The following is a 26,728-nucleotide window of genomic DNA, read 5'->3' as shown; positions in this document are numbered from 1 at the left end:
CCACCTTGCAAGGGTTTGGGGAGGGTTTCCACCTCCTGTCAGTCTGCAAACAGCTAACAGCGTGGTTATTATGGGATGGCAGCAGAGCACCAGGGAGAAAGCCTCAGACAAGTAGGCCAGCAGCACCAAGGGTCCCTCTCCATCCTTCTGTTGCCCTGCAGGAGTAGAGAGCCCCGGGCAACAGGAAGAGCAGGGTGCTGCACCCCAAAATACCCTGTGCAGTCTCCAATCCACTTTTATTCACAATCAGAAAATAACTTACCATATAATAACACAGACACACACAGCACAGCCCCAGGCACCCTCCACTCTGGCCACAATGCCAGATGCTACGGCCCAAGCCAGCCCAGGTGAGCCCCAGCCCAGGGAGCTGTGTCCCCTCTCCATCCGATAGGGTGCTTCACCCCCATCCTGCTCAGAGCACAGCCTTGCACGTGGCTGGAAGAACTTGTGCACAGTGCTAGTGTGTGTTTCCCGCTTTTCCCTCCCACCCTGGGCTCCCCATGCCCTGCTGTCCCCCACCCAACCCTACTTCATGCCGCTGGGTGCCAGCAGGCACTCCCCAACCCCCATGCCCCCCCTCTCCCCCCCCTGAGTGGTGCTGGTGTCGGCAGTCTGTACAACATGGCCGTGTGCTCCCTGGGGCCAGGAGCCTTGGTGCTCTCGTGTGGGGCTGGGGAGGCAGCCCTGCCCTCCCCAGGTGACAACAAAGTGCTGATTTAGGAGGGTGCTGAGCATCTCCTCTCCTACTCCCCTGAAGGCAAGGGAAGCAGGTATTGCAGCTCACCTCCCCCCCCAGCGCCAATCACCGTCTCCCTCCCCTGGCGTAGGCAGGTGTGCTTGTCCCTGGCACCCTGGGGTGGGCACCCATTCCTGCCTGGCTACTTGCAGACACTGACCCACTCAGTGATGCGACATTCCTCACAGGCCACGAAGCAGCACCAGTGGAACTTGCAGTTGCAGCGCTCACTGCGTGTCTGCCGCAGGATGTTGTGCCCACGGCCACAGCACAGGCTCTCACAGTTGTCCATGCCTGGGCTGGTCTTGTTGCACAGGCGTCCTTGGGTGCCCAAGGAATCCAGGGCCGGTTCCCGCTCACAGAAGTCAGGTGACTTCTCAAAGTAAACCAGCTCGCTGATGCCAGCCCGGCGACGATGCCGAGCATGGCCTGGCTCCAGCTGCCCAGCATTCCGGTTGTGAGGCCGAATAAGGGTGGCCCCGTAGAAGCGGTCCTTGAGCAGGGAGCCCACCAGGCGAAATTCAGGCGTCACCTGCCAGCACGTCTTCAGCTGGCAGCTCCCTGAGGTACCATGGCATTTGCACTTCCTCCTCATGTTGTCCATCACCACCTGGGTGGGGAAGGAAGGACAGAGGTGTTAGCATGAAGGAGGAGCATTTTTGGGACTGAAGAAGGTACCATGGAGCTCTGTGTGGGTTGGCACTATGGGAACACCAAGGGCTGGCATGAACAGCCATCAAAGCCCTGGAACAGCAAAGCCAGTGAAGTTGCACCCTGTTGCTGTGCCCAGTGCAACTCATGTCCCACACCCTGTCCCTTCCCATCCTGGCAGTACCAGCTGGCTTTTATGTTTCAGCAAGGGATTGGCATCTAAAGCAGAGGATAAGCTATCTGAGCACAGGGAGGAAAAGGAGCTTGAATTTCACCTCCCACTGACTTCAGGAGCATCAACATAATCCTGGACTACAGTTAAAAGCCAGCATGACAGCATCTCAGCAGCTCTGCTGGGACCCCTCAGCACAAGGGTGTCCCACGCACCTCACTGGCCAGTAGCACTGCAAGTGGGAAAGGTGGGACAGATGCTTTCTTTTCCTCACATAAAGCCACAGTTCCAGAAGTCCCAGGAGCAGCTCCACTTTTAGCTCTTGCCTGTTTTCCTGCAGCAACCCTGGCCACAGTGCTGCAGGGGCTGAGGCACTGTCTACCACTATCACCCAAACTCCAAGCAGGGATTGGACATGCTCACAGCCCTGTCCTGTGCTTTGTAGAGGCTGCAGTGAGGCTGGTGCCATACATCCCCCCCTGCAAAAGGGTAGGGGCTGGGCTGTAGCTGTAGTTTTGGCTGGCCAGAATGCACAGCTTGTGCATGGGCCAGAGGCCAATGTGGTGGCTAAGGAGTTCCTTCAGCTTCCTAGGCAATGCTGCTGAGCCCCCAGGCTGCATGCTGGAGTCCCCCTAGATCCACCATCCCTGCAAAGGATGCTGCTATGGCCAAACCAAGGGAAACAGCTTGTTCCCATCAATCTCCAGGGTCATGGCATGGCCACACATCCCCAGACAGTCTGGAAAGAGGCAGTTTATAATATCCTCTGCTCTGTCTCAATAGGGATTCCCTGCTGGGTTGTGTGCCCCCATATCCACATGCTCACACAAGCTTCAGCAACTCCCCTTTCCATGGGAAACCCAAACCCTACCAAGAGCTCAGCTGGGGCTTGCAGACTATCACAGGCTGATCCCCCCACACAGGTCCATGCTCTGTGGCTCAGGCAATTCTACAGGACACATGGCCCTGCCCAAGGTATTGTCCCACAATGCCAGTCCTGCCCGGCCAACCGGCTCCATGCCTGCCACATGCTGCCTGTTCCTGCCCCATCCCTGAGGGAGCCACATGCTTCAGGAGTGCCTTGTTTTGGTAGGGTAAGCAGCTTTTATTCCTTGTTTTCTTGTTTTTGAGTAAATCTCCCCATTGCTAAGCACTTACCGTAATGAAGGCAGGTAAGGGAAACACACATAGAGCTCATGGCACATGGTGGAGATGGCTGGGCTGGGCTGGAGTTTGGCTTTCATTTTGCTGAGAATCCTGTCTCCTGCTGGGAAAAGCCTCCACCTCACAGGTAATGAGCTGCCTGACCTCTCCACCATGTCCTGGGTGTGCCAGACGGGAACACCGGCTGCTTGCCACCATTCTTGTGACCATCCATGGAAACACAGTGACACTGGGACCCCACCCTTTTCATGTTTCTTTCCTGCTGCATTAGCTGATCAGGAAAAAAACTGCATATAGGGCTATGGCTGGCATGGTCACCACTGGGATGGAGGGGGCAGTGGTGTGGCAGCTGGACAGGGGCTCATTTGGGGCTACAGCTGCTCACAGCAGGGGCTGGAGAACATGGCATGTGTGTGCCAGCTCCATCACACAAGCCATCACCCAAGCATCCCAAGGCTCCAAAACCACAACACCCATCCATTCCTGATCAGCAATAGTTTGTTCTCTCCCTCCCACACAGGTAGCGCAGAGGGGACATGACCCTGACACAGCTAGGACATCCAAGAAGGATCCATCTGAGCCTTGGTCAAGCTTTTGCCATCAGAGCTTCTCCATGCACCCTTACCCAGCCACATCCTTTCCTTGTCTCATAGACACCCAGGTTTGGCACATGCCTGGACTTGCTGGTGCTTTCTTTCGCACAGTTCCAGCTCCTCCCAGACACGCTCATAAGAGCTTTATCGTAGTCTTTGTTGTGAGGGTAATGGGTAGTTCCTGTCTTCCTTTCATCCTCACTCTCTGATCTGGTGAGCTAGGAGGACCCACAAGGTCTCTTTCACACTCCTGCTGCTCCTTGCTGGGGACCTTGCTCCCTTTCAGGGATGCAGGACTCCCATCTCAATCTTTAGTTGGACCAACCAATGGTTGTATCAGGGTTTCCTATTCCAAGTCAAGACCAAGGTGAGCACTGACACCATCAAAGGACGCTGTACATCCCCTGCAGCTGCAATCCACTCCTCAGTTTCATAGTTGGATGCAAAAAAAGCTAAAAAATCAATGTGTTTCTGCCTGGTTTCGAACCAGGGACCTTCCGCGTGTCAGGCGAACGTGATAACCACTACACTACAGAAACTCACATCTGATACCAGCTGGATGCAGCTACTTATGGAATTGTCACCTCCCTCTAGCACTGCAGAGTCTGAGCTGGGACACAGGCTCACTCACATGTAGAGCACCCTTGGACTACACAGGGACCACAGAGGATGCTCAGAATCAGTGACATACTGGAGAGCTCTGGGTGCTGCAGCTACTCAGTGCACAGAGACAGATCGTGTATGGCAGTACACAACACAAGCCTCTGCATCACTGCTCTCCTCAAGGAATTTAGGCCTAAGGATCTGGAGGGGAGTACCACAGAGCTGCTGCATCCAGCACAGCCACTCCTTTCCTGGGAAATCCCAGAAGATTGCTGCTTACTACAGCAGAAAAATTGGTCCTAGGAGTGAGAGGTGCTTGGGTGGGTGTGGACCCACAGCATTGCTAAAAGAGCAGGCAGGGAGCTGGAGAACCCATTCCCAGGCAATGCAGAATGCCAGGACCAGCCCTGGCAATAATCATGGCACCAACAGACACAGGCCAGGCACAGCATCATCTTCTAGCACCCACAGCCACTGTAACCAAACTTGCACATGGGCTCACACTCTCATCTCAACAAGGCCCCTGAGCTGGGCAGCCTGCCCAGACATTGCCTCCCTACCTGCACGAATACCATTTCCTCCTTTATCCCTTCAGCCCTCCTCTGCCTCTGCTTCTAGCTCCCAGGCTTCTTCCATCAGTCCAGCTCATGTCTCTGAAGCCACTGAAAGCTGACATTGCCAGTCCCATGCCTGCTTGCCCCTGGGAACAAACAGACTCCAGGCATTTTTGTTGTTGTTGGAGCCCACAGGAAATGTTTCATGACATACCAGAGCAAATATTCCTCTCTCACCTTCCCTTCCTTCTGTAAGGGGCTGTGGGGTTTCTGTTGGGAAACAGGCAACATAGACCACAAATTTCTGAGCACTGCCAAGAGTCACAGAGATCTGGAGCATGTATTGATGCAGGTAAGCCACAATGAGCCCTGCGGTCAGAACTGGAATGGGGCCTTGACCATCTTGGGGCAGAGCAGCCTGAAGAGAATTTAGCTGCCTAACACTGAGCGAGCCTTCACCATGCACAAGCAAACAAAGCCCAACAAGGCATATACAGCTTGGCCAGACTGAGATGGCTTCTCCAGGGTGGCTCAGCTCCAGCATCAGGGAAGGGCACACATCAAAGTCCTACTCTGCAGCATCCCCATGACATAGCTGCCTTCAAACATTTTTGAAACAAAAGGCACATGCAAACTTCTAAGGCAGCCCAAGGAAACACTCCCTGTGGAATTCTGATCTTTAATTATTTATTCTTGCAGCCACTACACACTCCCTGCACTGCCCTGGCATCATGTGGGTGGGATCCTGGGGACAAATGTCCTGCTGGATTCATGGGACAGGGTCTCCTAGACACCTGCGAGCAAAGGCAGGCAAGAAAATGCAGTCAGCCTCCCAGCCTCTCTTGCCTGCATGCGTGTTGGCTCCAATGTAGGCTGCTTTTAAACATCAGTTTCCCGAGTGAGTTACTAATTGTTTACCTTTAGTGAGACCTAACATCATAAGAATGGAGCAGAGGCTGCCCTGGTTGCCTGGAGAAGCTCCAGCATCCCCTTAGAACTGGCGGATGAGGCTGTGAGCTGCCACCTCTCCTCACAAGGGGATGCTGCATTTCCCAGCTGATATAGACATCCACTGCCTGGCTCAATCTTGCTCACATCTGCCTCCTCAGGGCACCAGCTCCCTTTTTGGAGGCAGAAATGCAGATGGGTGCTGCAGAATCTGTGCTGAGTCCCCATGAAGCCAGTGACTTTCTTCTCCCTGTCCTTACCTCCCTGCCGCTGCAGCTCCCCAACACCAGTTCACCCAGTCCCTGAGAGACAGAAGCTGGAATCATTGCTGTGCCATTCTAGTAGACTGCTGAAGCATAGGCAGGTGACAGTGGCCTGAGACAGCGTGCCTTGGGGACAGCAGCAATGCTCAACGGTACCTTTCCCAGCAGAGATGCTTGACAGGCATTCCTTTGCAGCCTTGCCCCTCAAAGGGAATTGCTGCCTTTGCTTTGGGCAAAACTGGGGACAGAAGATACCTTGGGGGCAATCCCAGCCTCACACACGTATGCCACAACAGCCAGCATGAGCCCTTCACAGCCCTCCCACACATGTCCTAGGGTACCCTGTCCCCAGCACCTTCTCCCCGCAACCCTCCCCCTTTGCCCCACTCACCTGCCGTCCCACACGATTGTTGTGCAGCCTCATCCGAGAGTGGATGTCCCTGTAGGTTTCCCGGGAATCAAGGAAATCCTTGGAAAACTTCTCCCCATAGTCTATGTCAGGGCTGCACCCTCCCCATTCCCAGGAGTCTTGGAGGCCAGGCGTCTCCGCTGGCATGTGCTCCATGTGCACCCCATGCACCATGCCTTTGCCACGGTTCATGGCTTCCAGCTGGAGACGATGCAGCTTGCGCCGAAAAGCCTCCTCATCGCCCCGGCGCTTCTGGTCACAGCCACAGGCCTGCAGCTTCCCGAGGGCACAGGCATTGGACACAGCATGCACCACACCAGCAGCTGCAATGGCGTAGGCAAAGGCGCTCTCCCGAAAGCCTGCAAAGAAGGAGAGAGTGGGGCTTAGGCTGGCTGGCATGACCCCCATCGGGGGCTGGATGAGCTCAGCATCATGCTGGGGAGTAGGGAGTTGGAGGTTTGGCTCATGTCTTGGTTTTCCTGATGCACCAGCTTCTACTTGAAACATGAGTGAACCCCCACTCTATGCTCTCCAGGCCCATCCCCACCAGCACATCGTGCTGCCCTGAAGCCCAGCAACACCCTGGCCAGGACCCCAGCTTCCACCATCACCCTGCTCTCACATCGTCCCAGGAGATGCCACCTGTCAGTGCTAAGGCATCAGCATCATGGCTCTGAGGCAGTACCTCCTCCCCACTTCAGTCCGAGTTTCCTACTGGATTAAATATAATGCTGACTGAGAAATACTTCTGCTGAGGAATGGACCTTTTTTGCTTACCCACAGAGCGCAGACCAGGCAGTAACAGGAGTAGGCAGCACTGCCTGTCCAGCCTTCATCTGCCCATGTCCCTTCCCTCACTGAGGCCTGCCAGCTCCCACAAGAAGCTCTAAATGTGATACCGGGCTGGAAAAATAATGATCATCCCCAGGCAGTTAGAACATGCCATGACCACACCATGCACTGCCACGGCCAGCAGCTGGCTGTTATTAAACACTGGGGAGCAAGGACATCTGCAAGTATAATTAGCTGGGAATGGGGCAGATGGGGACAGGGACAGGTCTCACAGAAGGGGCTCCATAGTGTTCTGTGGGGCTGCCTGAAGATCTCTTGGCTTCACTGCAGGCAGGTGAAGACCCTCTCCAACACAAGAATTTCTATTTCATTTGAAATGCAAAGCAATATTTTTGTTTGTGATCGCCAGGCCAAGCAGGGAGCCTGCAGTGCCCTTTGCTTTGGTGCACAGTGACCAGCCCCAGCATGAGGCAAGAACGGAGGGAGAGACAGATTTTGTTCTGTGGCTTCACACGTGAATAAATAAATAGCTGGAGTTCCCAGCCCCACTCCCTCTATTGGACAAGAGCAGTTTGATTGGCCCTGGCTTTGCCACAGCTGAACAGACGATAGGTTTCAGAGCATTTTCTTTAGCAGAACAGTGTAATCAAATGAGGGCCTTGGGTGTGCACACCAAAGCACAGATCCTGGGCAGGGGCTCTGCCAGGTGCCTGCCTGCGCCACAGAGTCAGGAGAGGTGAGAGTACAACCACTCCGCACTGCCGTCGCCCAGCCTTGGCAGTGCTCACCAGCATGCATGTCTCTTCCGTGGTTCACAGCCGCCCGCTGAGCAAATGCTATGATCTTATTAAAGGGAAATGAAACACAGCTCGGAAACCTGCATTTAAAGTCATCCTGCTCTTTTGTGTGTTAATTTGACACTGGTGCATTTAAAAAATTAACAAGGTGCTGCTTAAAAGCCAGCAGGAGCCTCTCCCAGCTTGGGACAAGCTTGCTCTCAGCCTGCCTCTTTCCATGCACAAGTTGAACAACATTTTTCAGCAGGCAGGTAATGGGGCTGCTGGTGCATACACTGTGCTGTGCAGCCTCCCTGGGGAGAGCACTGGCAGGCAGCGCCTGCAACACACCCACAGTGCTGCTGGAGCAGGAAGGCCCACATCTGGGAAACTTCAGTTCTGAGGTGAGCTGCAGAGGATAGAGAACCAGCACAGAAAGGTCTGTTGGATTCTCAAATTCTCCTCGTATCAGTTCTCTGAAATCACAATCTGGGCCAGTCCCAGCCCTTCATAAGCCAACACTGGGCACAGCCCAACTTGTCACTGCCACCCCGCTCAGTATCCCCAGCTCCTCACACAGTCAGTGACCAGAGATCAAGGCAGCAAACTCTGCACCCAGCACAACACTCTCCCCTCAGCCCTCCCTTTCCGTTAGACTCTTTCTCACACATTTCTCCAGACTAACAAGTAATTCCCATGTGGCACTTCCTTAAAATCCCTTCTGGAACCCAGACAGAAGCTCTACCCCACCCAGTCTGTCTAGCAAGCCCGTCTCCTTACAGGTAAAGATGTCAGGGTCATTCAGGGCTCTCCATGGCTGGGAAGCCTCTGGGGTCAGGCACCAGTTCTTCTTCCTTTACTGCTCTCCAACTATATGAGAGCGGATGGATGAGGCATGGGTCCTTGCCCCTGGAGCTGCCATCCCCCAGGCTGCAAACAGGGGACAGACTGGTCATCAGAGCATGACATGGCAGCACCCTGGGAGTCTTGTTCCCATCTCACCATGGTCATTTCCCTCCTCACTATCACTCTGCCTGGTCCTGCCACTCTTCTCTGCCTTCTCCCCTTCTTCCCTCGCCTGCTCTCATAGGGAGCTGTGAGCAAAGGGGAGGAGAGGGCCAGGGCAGCACTGGGACCACAGCAGCCATGCCAGCATGGTTCTGCTTCGAGGTTCAATTTAGATTCCTTGATATACCCCAGCCACTCCAGAGACAGAGGATTGAAACACAGTAGTGACCAATATGGCCGCAAGCAACAACCACCAGCCTTGTGGGCTTGGCGATGGTGGCAGTTTCCAGGAACTGCAACTGAGAGCAGCACATGGTATCCAGCCCTGAGCCCTTTGGAGAGAGACTCTCCAGTTACTCAGCCACCTAAGACCTTGGCAGTGATTTTTGCATCACCATATCCCTCCCAAGAACACAGAAAAAGTGTAGCTGTGGGAAATATGAGAAGTATTGACCCCACCCTGCCACCAGCACCAGCATCCAGTCTGCTGTGTACTCAAAGGAGTGTGCTTGGCAAGGAGCACAGGTCTGAAATTTCAGCCCCAGGTCAAATCCAAAGTGGCTTTCTTAGCAGGGGAAAGTTTTCCCTGTCAAGATGTGCCTAGGAGATGGGGAGCCATTTAATAGGACCTCAAGTCCCAGCAGCACTGGCTCTGCCATGGTTGCTGTAGTTTTTCCAACTCTTACTCTTGTGTGGATGTAGGATGAAGGCTACAGGGCTGGCTTAGGTGTGGCTGTGGGCTCCATGGTCTGGAGACCAGTGAGAGCTGGAGTCATGGCCTTCTTCCCACAGCTCACCATCATACTCAGGCAGTGACATCCATCACTGCAGTGCCTGGGTGGTATCAAAGGAGCAGCAGGACAGTCTCATCCAGGCTTACCTAGGGTACCCCCAGGATGCTCAGCTGGCCCCTTCATGGGCAGAACCCCTCAGGAGTGGAGTGTAGCTGTCAGGAGCTGTGGGCACATCACCCTGGCCCTGATAATAGGGCAGAGGAGAGCTTCACTCGCCACCTCCTACAAGTCTTGCCAAGACAGCCAGTTCCAACATGCTGCCTCTCCTCCAGCCCTGCTCCCTCCCCTCCTCTCTCGCTAATTAAACTGCAGGTGAACCTGCCAGGGTCTGGCCCCGCACCAGGCACTAAATGCCTCCCTGCAGATCCTGACTTGCCTCCCTGCACCTTCATGAGTGTGCCAGGGACAGCCTGCAGCCCTCGCTCCTTGTCCATCCATAGCGCTCAGAGCCAATAGCACTCGCCACTCTGCAGGGTGTGGGGAACCAGGCTCAGCTCCACACCCCCAGGAATGCTGCCCAGGCCCCAGGGTCTCACTTGCACCTATCAGCTGGGGGAAGGTCCAGGGAATGGGGCACCCACAGCGATGAAGCCAAGCATCCAAAGCAGCCACATGTGCTTCAGGGCCAGGTGGGCAAAGCCCTTGTCTTGCCTGGGGGTACACAAAACCCTGCCAACAGCCCAGCTGTAGGTGCACTAGGCCAGACCAGGCGCTGTGGTCTGCGGGCACTGGAACTTGGCTGGGGCTCTGCAGAGCTGGGTGCTGGGGTCCTGAGCTTGGCAGCATCTCCCTGGATAGCTCTAACAGCACCTGCCTCCCTCTGCAGACAGTAAAGCCTTCCCAAGCTCCATTTCACAGCTGGCTGGGCCGCAGCACCTTGTGTTTCCAGCCTTGCAGGGAGTTCCCCTCTCCTTGCTGTAAGAAATCAAGATTTGGCCATGGCCATGCATACCCCTTGGCATCAGTGACTCCTTCTAAGGTGGGCACAGGGCATGCAAGCATCACCCATTCCTCCAAAGGCTGCAGCAATCAGGAGATATACTGCACTCCAGAGCCATGTCCTCTCCAGCCAAGTGCCCTTGAGGACTTACAAGGCCATTCAGCTCTTCCACAGGAGGTCCCATTTCTTTCAGAGCTCCATATAGATGCGGCTGGGGTTGGGGTAAGTAAAGGAGACTAGTCAGTCCCATAGCACACTTCTGATTGCCTGGCAGTCAGACAGTCTCAGCCATGCTGGCATTGCACATGTGCATACCAGACAAGGACCAAGACTCTCTGACCCACCACCATCCACAGCTTGGTTTTTGGCAGGCAGTCAGGCTGGTTCAGCCCAGCCAAGCCACATAGTGTCTGGTAGCCCACAGATGCTGTAGTAGGACCACATATCAGGGGCAACAGGCCATCCTCTCCAGTGAGGTGGACATAATTGTCCTTGTGCAGGAGAAGGAGACCTATACCCACTGCTGCTGCAGAGGCAGCCACCTGCCTCCACCTCACTGCTCTATCCTCCTACATCTCCTGGGGCCAGGGGAGTATGTCTCTGTCAGTCAGGCCTGAACATGGAGGAAGAGTGAGATAACAGCAGAGAGGGATGGGACCAGGGACACTGGAGGGTGCTGGCAGAAGTGACAGTGCCAGAGAATGGGCAGGAGGGTGGTGAGTATGTAGGCAGCCAGCTGAGAAGCCAGGGAGGATTTGCAATAGCAATGTTGAGCGTGGATGCACATGGAGAGGACATTGGCCAGGGACGATGGGGGCTGCAGATGGCACTGGAGACTCAGCAAAGGGTACAAGGGACATCCCATATCCCAAGGATGCGGCATCAAAAGACCAAACCCAAAAAACCCACAGACTACAGGGGTCCTCAAAAGAGCCCAGGGGCTCTGACAGGAGGGATGGTAAACTCCTGGGCACCCCCACTGCCTGCCCTCCATTAATCTGCTATTGGGCCTCATAGCTGCTGTTTCCTGCACCCCAGGGTTGGCAGCATCTCCCTGCCACCTCCGGCAGGTCTGTAGTCTGCCTAGGATGCTGTCAGGGTCCTTGTTCCCATCTATGCTGCTCAGAAGCCACACCAGACTAGGAGCCGTGTCCGATTTGAAGCTTCTCTGCTACTTCCTGACTCCCCAGGGCTTGCACTCAAATTTCTAGAATCAGTTCAGTGAGACAAGGAGACAGGCACTCATTTGCTATTGTCCTCTGCTCCATTCCCAGGGGATGAGCCTTATGGATGCTGGGCAGAGAAAGGGACAGGCACTGTGAAACAGCCTGGGACAGTGCTGCACCCTGTCCAGTTCATGCCTGTTCCAGGGAAAATGTGAGAGATTCAGGAGGATGGGGCAGAGTTGGGAAGAGGAGCCAAGTGGGGAGAGTGGGAGGGAGAAGGCAGCTACAAATAATTTAAAGTGAGATTCACGCATGGCTGAACTGATGGCAGAAGAAGTGGGAAAAGGAATGAAAGATTAAAGGGGTCTGTCACTTCGGGTTACAAACAATGATCCTACAAGCACAATGCATTCCAAGGCACGGCAAGGATGGGGCAGGGCGCAGAGCGGAGAGACCTGGTCCCCAGGGGTCAGGTGCATTAATGTCTGCAGCACAGAGCCTGCACCCCTCTCTTCCACCACTTGTCTCTCTGCTAGTGCCAGGCTCCAGAGATGCACCCACCATTCCTGCTCTGATGGCTGTGTCTGTAACAGAGGGAAGGCAGAGCTCAGAGCTCCAGCACTGTTATTGAGGGACACAAGTGGGGTGGAAGGAGGCCAGGGCACCAGCCTCAAGGCTTGCTCCATACCAGAATGGCTCTGAGCAACTGCATGGGATAACCTGGGTGTTTGGGGCTCACCCTGCACTTTTTGCTGCCAAAATAGGACTGCCATGAGATGCCTGTCTGCTCTGCTGCTCCAGCCCTACCTCCATCCTTTCCTGCTACTGGCTGTTGAGCCTCCATTCCAGAGAATGATGCTAAGAGCTTAAGCTGAACCATATCCAAGAGCTCAGGACTGGAGCAGGAGTTCAGGTTTTGTAGAAGTTTCCGCATCCAGTGGTCACAGACCTGACAGTGGGAAGGACTGCAGTAGCACATAAGACACAACTGAGGTGCAAGTCACTGACCACCAGCAGACAAGGTGGTCTGAGGGAAGGATGCAGGTCAAGTTTCTCTGCTGCTACTGCTTCTCACCCATCCCAGTGGGAGCCAGAGCAAGGAAGCTTGTCTGGGTGTGTAAGCAACTTGAGCCAGCAAGTCAGTGTCTCCTGCCGCCTGAGGAGACTAGAAGTGAACTGCATTCCTCAGAGGACCTGGAAATACCTCGATGCTTATCAGGGCTGACAGTCCCCACCCTCCCTGCCAGGCCCTAACTTGGGCACTACTCATGAGGGAAGAGATGCTGCCCTTCTCCAGGCACCAAGGTCCTGAGAGTGACCAGGGCTGCTCCATGGCAGGACCACAGCCATGATGACACCCATTCTCCAAGGTGGTATCCCATCCAGTGAGGCTGTACAGGCTGCCCTGGACATGAGGGACCTTCAGGCACCAAAATGCTTCTGTGCTCACCTCTCCAGCCATCTCTCCACCTGCTACAGCTGCCTGTGGGCTCCTGACATCACACCCTCGCAACAGCTGCCAACCTCTCCTCTGTGAGACTCTTGCAGTCTCAGGGAAAAAAGATGTAAGACATGGACGTTTGAAGCAGAGGGGATGGATGCTACTTTCTGCTGGGCATCAGTCTCACAAAGGAGGCAGGTGAGCAGTCTCTTTGATATGTTTCACTTTCCTTGGAAGCTGGAGAAGTGATGTGTGTACTGGGCACCTTGCCTGCCCCGAACACCCTAACTGCCTGCTGCTGGTACCATATTGTCCTCTCCTGCCCATGATCTGGGGCAACGGACACCTAGAAATGTGCTGAGGCCCAAACTTCAAGAAAGGGTAGTTAGGTGAGAAGATACACTCATGTCCTGTAGAAGGTCCCATCAGGTCACAACCCTAATCTGCACCATGCAGGGCAGCCCCTCTGCACATAGAGTCTGCTCCCAAGGATGAGTATCAAGCAGGGAGACTCTGATACAAGAAGAACCAGCCATGACTGCAAGGGAGATGAGGAGATCCTGGCACCAGTGCTTGGCAGAATGTGGAGAGCTATGAGTGCTCTCTGGGCAGCACAGCTGGGGGGTCTGTGGGCAAGTGAGCCCCCAGGACAGCCTATATCCCTGCCCCTCTTGTGCCACCATGCTTTACAGTCTCACAAAACAGATAGCCCTTAGTTCTCTGTGTCGGAGCACCAACACAAGGGCAGGACGCCAGGGTCACATGTTCACAGAGGCATGTCCCACTAGCATTCAGCGAGTGGCATTTTAGCTCACCATGATGCACTGAAACACCATACCCAGAGCAGGAATGAGCCAAGATGCTTGCTGTATTCACCAAACCAAGTCCCAAAGCATGGCATCCACCTTCAGACCCACCAACTATGCTGCACATCCATGGCACTATGGCACTGCTCCAAACACCAACCTACACCACAGGGAGAGAAGATGCCAGAAAGCTGTGGGGCCCAGAAGGAGCCTTAGGACCAGCTGGGGTTGTTTAGGAAGGAGCATCTCAGGACAAGGGCTAATGCAGGTACAAAGGTGCATGGAGAAGCTTTGCCACAGTGCAGTGGTCCTTGTTTTTTCAGACCCTGAGGTTCTCTGCTTTCATCCATGGGGATGCTGAAGAGCTGGCTTCATTCCCTGGGTCAAGGAAGAGCTGAGCAGGGGCCCATGTGAGCCCATGACGGCTCCTGAGAGCAGGTGCTGGACAGAGGGAGAGGAGGGGAACCATCCAGCCCTTACCTCTACTGAAAATGATGCTCTCATATGGAATCTTGTTCTTTGTCTCAAGGCTGGAGCAGTTCCAGCGCTGGTCCCGGAATTGGTGCTGGCACTCATGGATGGCAATCTGGATACCCTGGATGGCCGAAGCAGTGACGTCAGGGTGGCGCACACACACCTCCAGCTGCCGCCGTGTCAGCCCCGGCAGGGTCAGGCACACCGTGTTGGCATTCAGCACTGGCTCCGATGGCAGCTTCAGGCCCAGGATCTCATTGGAGCAGGAGCTGGGAGGGGAAAGGACACCCTGAACTCAGAGCAAGCAATGTGTCAACCACTTGTTCTTCCATTTGGGGAGGGGGAAAAGTCTGGGGAGGGACACTCACAGGGAAGGGAGATACTCCAGAGGACACACTGTGCTCACTGCCTGTAGGGAGGGCTGGGAAAACCCTGGGCACAACAGCAGCTCAGCTATGCAGAGATGTCCCAGCAGCACTGGGGCTGCAATCCCCTCCAATGATATGAGCACATCCCAGATACCCTTGTAGCCTGTGCCCAACAGCAGTCAAATTTGGACCTCCTGCCTCTGGACCCCAGCACTTCCTAAGGCTGCACTCCCACTATGTGCTCCCCCAGGGATCTCCCATACTGGCCATGCAGTGCAGACTCTGGGGCACAGATTGCCACAGCTCACCTTCCTTAGAAAGTGTGGTTTTCTGCCTGGGAGAATCTAGAAACCCTGGAGTAGGAAGCTCATTCCAGGTCCATCTCCATCCCTGTTGCTGGTTGATTGCACCCCTCCATCTTCTGTATCCCCCTGACACTGCTAGTTCTCACAAGGGAGGTAAACAGAGGAAGCAGACTCTTCCTTCCAGTTCAGCTGTGAAACTTGTAGCCAAGCACTGTGCAAAGCACCCTCAAGCTCCCAGCAACAATCCCAAGTCCACCATCACATTCTAAATCCATTGAACCAGATGTCAGTGGCCACAGAAGCCGAGAGACCGGCAGATGGATGGGTGCAAGGGGCAGCACATGGTCCATGACAGGTGTGCAAATACTTATACAGAGATGCTACCTGGGGAAAAAGGGAAGTGGATGGAGTGTGGGTTGATGGGATATGCAATGTGGGGAGACAAAGCATGTCCAGAGAGAGATGTCTGGTGGTAAGACCGCAGTACATATAACAGATGGATACAAAGAAGGTGATGGCAGGAAGTGTTTGCCCAGCTCCAGGGAATGCCTTGAAGGACCCTGGGATAAACAATGTTCAAGCAGAGGACTCACAAAGCGAGCAGCAGGCACTGGTATGCTCAGCAGCAGCCAGCACTTTGCAGCAAGGTCCACTAGGAGCTGAGAACCACACTGCCACTTGCTCAGGACAGCTTGGCCCCTGATGGAAGCTCTTTCCAGAAAGGGCTCCCCTTTCCCTGGGATGGTCAAGAGCCAGGTCCCTAGGAGGAGCAAGGAGCTTGGGAACCTTTGAACTTTGATTACAGAAACAAAACTTGGAGGAGGATTCTGGAGGAAGGACTGCAACTGCCACATCTCGGGGAGAAGAGTTACTCCCTCTCTCCTCCTTCAAATCCTGCAAACCTGATGCAGGTACATGGACAGGAGCTGCTCTTGGGGGTCAGGGGCTGAGTTCCCCAGTTCAGCTGTCACCCAGCTCTGGAGGAAGGGTTCAGTCACAGGGTCCCTGCTGAATTGCAACTTGTGCAAGGGGGAAAGGAGAACTGTCAGGGTCAGGCTGCTTCTTTCTCCAGCTTCCCAGGGGTGTTTATACCCATTCCACCACTTTCATGGGTATTATGTGGCTATTCCCCAGTGCAAATCCACAGTGACTCCAACAGGAAGAGTTGAGGTGGAGCAGAGAAGAGAGAGGAAGCTGGTGCACACTTCCAAAGCCCCTACACAGGAGAGGAAATCTGCCTGGCTTCCTGCAGTCATTCACAGTGTCAAACAAGCCCTGACTGACACAAGATGCACAGCAGAATGCAGCTACCATCATCCCCAAGCCCAGCAGCTCCTGCCCCGAGCGCTGCAAGGACCTTGTTCCCTGCCTGTCCTCAACCAAAGACAGTGCCTGCCATCTTTTCCCAGGGCTGCCCGGGGTGGGGCAGGATGTTATGGTCCTTCACTCCATTGCACTGCAGGGAAACTGAGGCAAGTGTCCCAGAGAGCAAAAGGGCAGGGCCTCCTGCCTTTTCCTCAACCCAGGGCTCAGAGGAGCCAGGGACCTGCAAGAAGCTGTCACTGTCACACTTAGGAGGACGCAGCACTCCCCCCAGTTCTCTTCCCCCTTGAAATCTGGATTTAAACTTGATTTCACGGTGACAAGCCCCCAGGTCACAGGCTGCAGCGGCTGCTGCTTTAATTAATACAAGTCCCAACGTTAACAAATTATATTTAAAGGGCTAGAGGGAGGGGGAAGGGCGGGGGACACCCCCCCAAACACACTCACACCAGCACCAGAGTTAACCCCTAGCTGCCTGCAGCACACAAGTTTGGGAGAGGGCCGAGTAAAGCTGGAAATGGACAGGGGTGGTGAATGTTGGGGGCCATTTTCTGGAAAAGAAGCGGCCCCCTGTTACCTCACTCGCCTTTAGGATCGGCGGAGGCAGGGAGGGGACACAGGGTGACTCAGTGGGCTCTGACTCCCACGAAAGTGGCATGCCCGCCCGACATCTCCCAGTCCTCCGAGAAGAAGCAAGGAAACTGAGGCAGGCAGGGCGGGCGCTTGAGCGACTCCGACAGGGGAAGAAGGGGGACAGCCTGGAACGGGAGAAACCGCGCATCCCGCCGGCGCTCAGTCGGGACGGGGGAAAGCGGACAGGGAGCATTGGTCCTCACAGCGCCTTGAGCGAGGGCCCGCCACCGTGCGGGGCTGGGCCGGGGCGGCAGGACCCACCCCAACGGAGCCCCCTGGACAGACCGGTCCCGGTGCGGGGCTGGGCGCGGCGGCTTCCCGGCGCCCTCCCCGTGGAGCCGGGGCGCTCCGCGGTGGGGATGGGGATGCGGGGTGCAGCTCCTACCTGGGTACCCAGAGGCTGAGTAGCAGCGAGCAGAGTCCGTGGGCCAGGGCCGGGCGCATCTTCGCTGGGGCAGCGGCTGTGCGGGCTGCGGGCGGGCGGGCGCCTTTGGGGCAGGGGCGGCGGGGCTCGGCGCTGCTCTCTACCCGCTTTGTTTGTTGTGGGTTGTTTGCTTGTTTGTGTTTTCCCCTCTCCTCCCTCTCACTGGCTCCCTGCGCGCCGGGGCTCGGCTCGCCGGGGCGGCTCTGCCATCCTCCCGTGATGCCCCCCCCGCCTCTCGCCGCCCCGGCGCCCTCCGAGCCCGGCGAGGGCTGCGTGCTCCCCGCTCTGCCCGCCACCGCCCCGCCGTGTAAAGCCCCCCGGCTCAGCCCCCCATGGAGGGACGCGCCGGGGGGCCAGGGGGGGCCTCGACCCGCAAGGTGCGCTTCCCCGCTTCTCCCCAGGGCGCCCCGGGGCGCCGGGGCCGCGGCGAGCGTGGGCAGGGCTCGCCGGACAAGCGGCTTCGCGGCTCCCGGGGGGTCCGCAGGCACATGGGGAGCCGCGGCCCCCCCGCCGTCCCTCTCTGCTGGTGTCGCCGGGCCGCCGGCGGAGCGGGCAGAGTCGCGGCCGGAGCGCCCCGGGAACGCTGGGCGCTGAGCGGCGGCGGCGGCAGCAGCTCTGCCTGGGATCGCGCTGCGCCGAGCATTACTCAGCGCCCGGAGCCCGAGTCCCGACACGTCCAGACAGGAGCCCGCGGGGGAAGGACGGGGCAGAGAGGGTGGCAGTGGGGCGGGGAGCCGGCGTGTCGCACGCAGCCTGCCGAGGAGGGAGCGGGCGGCGGGGGGGCGAGCGGGCACGGGCGGCGGAGAGTGGGCATATGGAGGGGGGAGCGCGGAAAGCGGCGTTGGGTGGGCATGGCGTGGATGAGTGGGCAGGTTGTGTGGGGTAAGCGTGCACAGCGCGGAGAAATGTATGTGGTGGGTGTGCTCGTCGTGGAGAGATGTGTGCACACTGTAGCATTATAAGTGTTCGTGGGGTGAGCATGTGCAGCACGGGTCTGGAGCGCGGGGAGCGGTGAGTGTATGTGGCCCGGGGGCAAGTGTGCACAGTGTGGGCGACTGTGCGTGGGGTGTAAAGTGCGTTTGCATGGTGTGGGAGCATACTCGTGGGGATCGGGAAGTGCGTGCAGCTTGAGGGAGTGCTCTTAGGGCATGGGAAGAAGGGCGCTGTGGGCATGGGGTGAGCGTGCATGAGGAAGTGGAGTGTGCATAGAGTGCAGGTGAATGTGCATGGCGTGGGATAAGCATACACCAGCTGTAGACTGAGCATGAATGCCCAGGGTGCATGGCATGGATGAGTGTGCAGGGGACATGTGTGAGTGTGTACAGCATGCGTGAGTAGGGGAGACCCTTGTACCCAGGCACGGTGAGAATACACTGCATGGGTGTGTGTGGCAAGAGTGAGGGTGCATGAGGTGTGATGTGTGTATGGTGTGGGTGAGCAGGCATTAAGTATGGCATGAGGGTGCATGGCATGGGGTATGTGCATAGTGGGGTGAGTGTCCATGGAGTAGGGAGAAAGTGTGAGTGGTGATTGTGAGCATACGTGCAGTATGGAGAGTATGACTGTGCACAACCCAATGCATGTGTGCTCTGGGAATGCGGCAAATGTGCATGGGGTGTAAAGCAACTGTGTGCAGTGTGGTTGAGTGTGGACAGTATGAATTGAGTGTGGTTGAGGCATAGGGTGAATAGGCAGAGTATGGGGCATGGGTGTGCTTGGGGGGTGGAGGGAGTGTGTGTGGTGTGAGGCATGTGGGGAGTGAGTGTAGATGGGACATGGACTGAGCACTGAGAGAGAACTATGCATAGCGTGGGTTGTGTGAGAAGTAGAGCTGAGTGTGCTGGTGGTGTTAGGTGTGTAGGGGATGCTCGGGGTGCATAGAGGTATCAGGGTATGCACATGGGGGTTGGGGGTGCTGGCACGAGCTGCAGGTGTGCAGAAAGGCATCTCTGACTGTGTGAGGCATGTGGGTGCCTGTCAGTGTGCACAGGGATCTGAGCATGAGTGACATGTGCTGGGGGTGTGACTCTGTGTGTGTGGGCATGGAGAATGGCCATATACATCCCATAGATGTGCCAGTCCCGTTTTGGGTTCCCCCAGCCCAGTACCAGGGTAGAAGCGCTGCCTGTGGCGGAGCTCTCACTTCCCTTGGCAAAGCAAACAAGTACTTCCAGCCTCAGTTGTCCGCAAGCCCTCCCAAGCTAAGCACCCAGTTTGTGCCCACCTCCTTGGCACCATCAGTTCAATGCTCAGACACCCTTTGCCTTCATGGGGTTCTAATGCACAATAGGTCTTTTATCTGGAAGCTGTGCAGTGGCCTTGAAGGTTATCCCTGTGTCCTCCTGCTACTTCCTTGGGGACAGGAGGGTGGGCCCTTGGAAAGCCCAGGGTAACTGGGTTCTCAGCAAATGCCATCTGCCCCAGTGCAGCCTCTTCCCAGTCATGGAGGTACTTAGTGTCCCCTTAGTTTGGGTGCCCACCCTGGGACTAGGAGGTCTCCACTTGGGCGCTGGTGGCTAGGGGATGACAGGCAGTGCCTTCACATGTCCACACTATCCCCAGCCACCAAAGCCCACACTAGGCAACTGTTCTTGCCCTAAACAGCTGGGCAGCAGCTGGCAAAGCACTCTTCCACACAGCAGGTACCATGCATCTCCCCACTGGCATGGTGGTGCTGCCAGGGGCTGGCATTTCTGTTCGTATGTTGGTTCCTGTTTGCACCAGAGAGGAAAATGTGCTTCCTCTGGGAAATGAGGTGCATCCTGGGGTTGGGCCCAAAGACTGTGCTGTTCCCTGCTGGGACTCTGGGTGCAGTGATGTGGCATCACCATGGAGGTTCCTTTTGCAGTCCTGGAGTTGCTGGCTGTTCTTCTGTCCCCGTCTCTGCTTCTGACTGAGCTTAGCCTGTGGGCAGGTGTGGCCACTGGTACTGAGCCAGCATCTACCCTCCAACTCCCTTGCCCACACAGTGGAAGGGGTGTCGCAGAACCTTCTGTCCATTGTGCAATGCCTTGAGTTTACAAAGAGGTCTCTTGCATAGAATTGCCCTAGCATTCATGACTTCCTCCATATGTGCTGCCCTCCTGGTTCCCCCTGGCATCCAGCAGGTGAGATGGGGTTCCCACAGGAGTTTGGTAGTGCTGTCAGGACACCCCTCAGTCACCTACCACCAAAGGGGTAGAGGATGCCTCTTCCCTGCTGCAGACTGCTGATGGGAGTTTCAGTGTCAAGTCTGTGCAGCGCACACCAGGGGACTTGTGGGGGTGATACACAGTGGTCCCTAATATAGGGGCCATTGCTGCTGCCTTCCCCATGTCCTGCCACCCAAGACCTGGCTACCATGTTTGGTTTTCTCTTTGCATCCTGGTACAGACTGGCTGGATGCCCCCTTATCAGGCATGAGTAGGGCAGAGGAGCAGGCCCCTCTTCCAGGTAACTCCCTGGCTCAGATGTCCCCAGCAGGTCCTCAGCATCCCTTGCTTTCTGGGTCACCACAGGGGTTATGCTCAGGCATGTGCTTCCCTTGTCCTGCACCCACCACAGGGTGCTCTGGGGGATACTTTTGGGGGTCTTCTGGTGAAAGCAAGGCACCTTCCCAGCAGAAGAAGCTCCTTCCCTGTGGGAAGGGACCCTGGCTTCCAGGCTTCAGAAGCACAGATGTTTATATGTTTTTTAGAATCTTGTGCACAAATAAATGCCAAGGAAAACCAGAGGAGAAACACTTTCATCCTCCTCCAGCCCTTAATTACATAATCGCTTCCAAGAGCGGGTGTCTCACTCGCACGCTCCTGCTGACTTGGGGAGGAGGCCAGCCACTGCGTCCCACTGTCTTCGTGCTCACAGTGAGGGCAGGAGCAGGGGTGGACTTGTTTCCTCATGTCCTGACAATGTCCTGGGGCTGAAAAGGAGCCAGGTGAGCCTTTTGCTCCAGCCTTTCTTCTGCATCACAGCAGCAAAGCTCTTAAGCAAAGATTAAGCACCTGTTGTGGCCCTGGGAACTAGTGTCCTACAGAACAAAACCTGGTCCCTCCAAGCAGGGATGGGTGTAGGCAGGCGCATGAGGCTGGTGGAGGATGCCTTGGTCTTGATGAGACTATCAAGGCTCAAAGCTCAAGGCAAAAAGCTGAGCCTTCTGTGAACACTGCCTCTGTCCTTGTCATTACTGCTAGTCCCCAACTGGGAACACAGTATCACAAGGCCATGGGACCTATCACCTCCCAGTTTCTGTCCCATCTAAACAGCCCTCAGCAGCCCCACAGGCTGAAGAGGTCAGGGAGGGATGTGGGATGCTCTCAGAGCTGACATGAAGGATACTGCTCCCCAGAGCCAGGTCAGGAAAGGTGATGGGAGAGTCCCTGGCACAGGACACTGTGGGAACCCTTCTTTGATCTCCCCTGCCCAATCCAAAGCACCCAGGGCAGGTCTCTTCTTCCATCAGGTTACATGATGCCCCAAGGATGTGCTTTGTGCAGGGGACTGGCAAAGCATCTATCCCTCTTCCTCTCCATCCTCCTTTCCCTCCATCCTTCTATCTCTCTGTCCTTCCATCCCTCTTGCTATCCCTCTGTCTCTTACACTGCACATCTTCTTGCACTTTGCCTGCTCTGTTCCCCTTCCCTTGTGCAGGAGCAGATCCTGCCGGCACCTCGTGCTACAGGCTCCACACCCCCAGGAGAATGGGACTGGTTCTCGTTATCTCCATCAGAACTTCTTTACAGCACCTTGGCATGCAGCCTGTAACTTGCTGGTTCTGTTCCCCCTTCCCTCAAGGCATGTGCCCTCCTCTAGCCCCTTCTGCCTTGGGATAAGCAACTTCCAAAGCCTGTGTCCTGGAGAGTCATGCAGCCCTTCTGAGGCTCTGCAATATCCAAGGATGATCCACTGGAAACCCGTGGCAGGGAAATGCAGGGGTTGAGATCTTTGTGCGTATCATGCTGCTCCCACTTGATCTTACAGACTGGCTACAGGCCCATGGATGTGACCAGAGGGCAGCACAGGGAGAGATCAGCCTGCTCTGGATGAGCACAACCCTGGCCATGCTGAAGCCTTGGAGGAGTTAATGCCCTCTGGGACCACCAGGTCCAGCCGGTCTGTGTGTGCAGGTGTGGGAGGATGAGGCAGCTCTGCTGACACAGAGTGGGGCTGATGAGATGCAGAGGGAAGCTCTGGGGAATCTTAAAGTGTGGGGGAGTAAAAGGGTGGACAGAGATGGAGAAGAACCAGAACAGACACTCAAGTCTGATGACGGCAGGACCTGGCAGCTAGAGAGGAAGAGTGCTGCGATCTGTGGAGCTTGCAGTTTGCAGTGGGACATGCAAGCCCATTTGGAGGAGGAGAAGGAGAAAGAGGAGGGAGAGGTTTGCTGCCATCCATGCACTCAGCCTTTGACATCCTACGGCTTAGCTCTCCTCCCTCCCTTGCCCGGCAGCACCCATGGGACTGGAGTGACAGCTGTATGAGTCAGGGCTAGGTGTGGGGTCATGGTGGCCCTGCCTTTTGCAACAGTATAAGTCACCATGTAAACTGTCCCAGCACAGCAGCACCAGAGCCCCCAGCATCACTGCCCTCCTGCTGGCTCACACCCTGTGACTTGCCCGAGTCTGCTCAGTGTGACTCAGGATCCAGCCACATGGCCACCAGGGTGGCCTAGCCAGTCGTCCCAGCTGCCTTGGTGCTGGGGTGCTGGCAGGGCCTGGGGCACACCAGCCCCAGCATCATCACTTGGCCACGCTGCCCCTCACATCAAAGAAAAAAGGCAGGACCCAGCCACCTGAGAGCATCCTTGTAGTGAGGCAGATTTTCCCTCTTCATCCTCCTCCCAGTATCTGACAGTGGGTGCCTCAGTCACAGCAGGGTGCAAGGAAAGCATTGAAGCCCTGCTGTGGGTACCATCTTAAAGGACTGGAGCATGCCTTCATGCACTCTGCCTCCCACACACCACAGGGACAGGCTGTACAGAGGGATACTCCATGTCAGAGCAGCCTCTAAGGTGGTATGACCACAGTGGGGGATCCCAACCCTCACACTGCCTCTGGCAAGGAGAGTGTATCCCGAAGAGGCCAAGCTGCTGGCTGGAGTGGTAAACAAGTGGATGGATAGGATTGCCCAAGCACATCTGTGTAGTGCGCTCCAGGTGCCTCCCTCATGTAGAGAAGTATGCACAGCCACAAGGGAAGGTGGAAGGTGCTGGTCCCCATGTGGGGTGATCAGGGCATGAAGCCACCTCAGCAATCATTTTTTCTGCAGCTCTGCCCTCCAGGTGTATGAATAGGCAGAGTTGCCTCCCCAGAGATGGAGGATGGCTGTGCCTCATTACAGGGTAAGTAATGAGGCCATGGAGTGGAAGGGATTTGGATAAGATGAGATGTTGGCAGTCAGAAGAAAGAGGACCCAGGAGTGAGGGTGTCTCTGCTCTGCCCTTCCGCTAACGGGGGTTGGTGTTAAGGGGTGCCCTGGTGGCAGGCAGCTCCTTGACAGCCTCCAGAGCTCACTGCCCTCACAGACACTGCTTAGTGTGTGCCATGCCAGCATGGCCAGCCCCAGGATGTTGAAGTTGCACGGAGCAGGGACCAGACACCAGTGTCAGGGTCAAGGAAAAGGAAGGACACAGACCCCTCGTGTTCATATGCAGTGTCCCCAGACAGTGTCCCTGGGATCCCTGTGCCCCCCATCTCATGTCCCTCAGAGGCTCACACCCACTCTTTACACGCAGTATTAGGTACCGTGGTCCCAGCGCAACCCCTTACCTGAGTGCTTGGAGATTCTGCCACAGGGCCCCATGTCCCACACTCCAGAGCCAGCCACTGCACACACCAGAGTTGCAGGAATAGGGCACAGCCAGCAGGAGCAGGCTGGGGTGGGTCAGCAGAGCCCCCATGTTGGGCAGGGATGAACAGGCCCTGCTGGGCAGGTCAGGGTGGATGTGCCCCCAAGACTGCATGGGTGACATCTGTCACTGAGAGCTGAAGTGGGGACTGAGAAGGACAGTTGCAGGCAGCTCCCTGGAGGGACCAGCCTGGAGAAGGAGAGTTAGAGGCCTCCCAAGAGAGCAGGACTGGGCAGGCAGGAGCCCTGGCTGGGACCCGGGTCTGCCACCAGCCAGAAAGCAACATGCAGTGAGCAGGCAGAGGGACCACAAACAGAGGGAAGAGCGTTGATGGAATTTTCAAGTGCCACTGTCGAAGCCTGTCCACTCAGCTCGGCCGAGATGGTATCCAGGTTTGTCAGCCTCCCACTCATATGCCTATCTGTATTACTCCAAACTGTCCTAAAAAAGCAACTTTTGGGGGAAGATAACATTCTGGTTTTTGTTTCAGTCCAGAGGGATTTTTTTTTCCCAAGTTTGATTGAATTAATCTGTCCAGCTGTTTTCAACTTGGGAAATTGAAGGGAAAATTGCATTCTTCCCATTTGAAAAGAAAATTTTAAAAACAAAAAGAAACTACTAAGAGGCCTGGGATTCTTTTGTTTGTTTGTTTGTTTTTTACCTCATAAATTATAAACTTCCTTTTCCCCTTGGGAAGATCCTGTAAGTTTTGCAATGTAAACTGCCCAGCAGCAGCGATCTGGGCTACACATGCACGTGTATAACCACACCCCCCAGACTCCACAGCTTCACGTTGCGACCACACAGCCACCCTTGTGCACCCCTGGCTTACACCAGCCCCCCTAGCACTGGATCTTGCCTGAGCACTGCCCCCAGGAGCATGGGGATGGGAATCAGGGGGCTCATAACATGGTCACATGCACACTCCCATGCCTTTCTTCCCAAGTACAGACCCATGCACACCCATACATGTACACCCCCGTGCACATAAGTCCACATGTACAGCTACCCAAGCACAAACACTGGCTCACTCTCATGAACATCCACAAGCCGCCATGCACACTGTCATTCATGGAGTCATAGAATCATTTAAGTTTGGAAAAGACCTCTGAGATCACGGAGTCCAACTGTAAACATCACGCTATGGTGTTCATCACTAAACCATGTCCCCAAGTACCACATCTACATGGCTTTTGGATGGTGTCTCCATCACTTCACTGAGTCATCTGTCCCAATGCTTGATAACCACTTCTGTGAAGAAATTTTTCCTAATATGAGATCTAAACCTCTCGTGGCACAACTTGAGGCCCTGTTTCCTCTTGTCCTAACCCATGTAAAGGGAGAAAAGAGGCCGACTCTGACCTGGCTACAACCTCCTTTTAGGCAGTCGTAGACAGCAATAAGGTACCCCCTCAAGCCTTCTCTTCTCCAGGCTAAACACCCACAGCTCCCTCAGCTGCTCCTCACAGGACTTGTCCTCCAGACCCTTCACCAGCTCCATTGCTCTTCTTTGAACACGCTCTAGCACCTCCATTTCTTTCTTGTAGTAAGGGACAGTCTCCCACACATTTCCCCATGCACACCCCTATACACTATCCCTTCATGCCTCCCATACTTATCCCCCATGCACGTCCAGTCCACCTCCAGACACCCCCCCCATGCCCACTCCTATGTTCCTCATGCACTCCTCCAGGCTACTCCATTCCCACTCCCACGTTCCCTACGCACCCCTCTATCCCACTCCATTCCCGCTCCGTGCTCCCCATTCCCCCCCACCCCGGGATATCCCCACCCGTGTCGCGCCGCAGCTCCCTCTGGTGGCTGCCCGGCGCCGCGACGCCCGCCCCGCCCGGCATCCCGGGCTGCCACGGCGACGGCGCGGATACTGTACCCCCGAGCTGGGAGTTGCTGGGTCTTGGGGGGGTTCAGCGGGCTCTTAGGGATCTGGATAGCTGCAGGACTTATGTGAATCTGGGGTCTCCTAGGGCACTTCTAGGCACCTGGAAAGTAACGTGGCAGGATGAAGGGCACTTAGGGACTGCTGGGATGTCCTAGGAATCTGGGGTGAGTCCTAGTGGATGGAGAGCTCTTGGGAAGCTGTGGAGGTCTGGAGAGCTGGGAGATTCCTAGGGTGCTCTGCTGGCTGTTCAGCCCTCTCCAGCTTACTAGGCCAGGTCCAGACACTGGCTGGCTACTGGTATCACTTGCCTGTTCCAGGGCATCTCTTGCCTACCAAGGGGATGAATTTTGCTTTGCCAGCTCAGGAGCAGCAGAAAGCTCTGGTAAGGAGCTGTCAGCCCCCACAAGAGCTAGCCCTCCTTCCCAGTTGGGCAGAGAACAAGATACGTGGCCCAACTGGCTTGCAGACCCATGAGGAGCTCATAGACACAGTGAAGAGATGACTCCTGGAAGTGGATTCACCTCACAATCACTAACCATGTGCTTCTCACCAGTTTCTATCTTCTTCCCCCTCCTCATTTTTGTCTTATGTGATTTCCATCCTTCAGGACCTGTGATGTGGAGCAATGCCAGAGATGACACAGGTCAGATCCCTTA

General features: G+C 55.8%; 1 protein-coding gene and 1 non-coding gene across 2 annotated transcripts; both read right to left on the bottom strand.

Moving 5' to 3' along the window:
- Positions 1–595: 595 nt before the first annotated feature.
- On the bottom strand, positions 596–17,990 carry WNT10A (Wnt family member 10A). Its single transcript, XM_071562072.1, has 4 exons — positions 17,308–17,990; positions 14,300–14,562; positions 6,079–6,455; positions 596–1,349 (listed from the first exon to the last, which is right to left on the bottom strand). Exons 1-4 carry the CDS (start codon positions 17,364–17,366, stop codon positions 882–884), a joined length of 1,167 nt encoding a protein of 388 aa, XP_071418173.1. The 5' UTR covers positions 17,367–17,990; the 3' UTR covers positions 596–881.
- TRNAV-GAC (transfer RNA valine (anticodon GAC)) lies at positions 3,786–3,858 on the bottom strand. Its single transcript has one exon. It is a non-coding gene; the product is annotated as a tRNA-Val (tRNA).
- Positions 17,991–26,728: the final 8,738 nt, after the last annotated feature.

This window comes from Pithys albifrons, chromosome 8, assembly GCF_047495875.1.
Source record: "Pithys albifrons albifrons isolate INPA30051 chromosome 8, PitAlb_v1, whole genome shotgun sequence".
NCBI classification, from domain to species: Eukaryota; Metazoa; Chordata; class Aves; order Passeriformes; family Thamnophilidae; genus Pithys; species Pithys albifrons.
The sequence above is the reverse complement of the archived record's forward strand: the minus strand, read 5'-3'. Positions and strand labels throughout refer to the sequence as shown.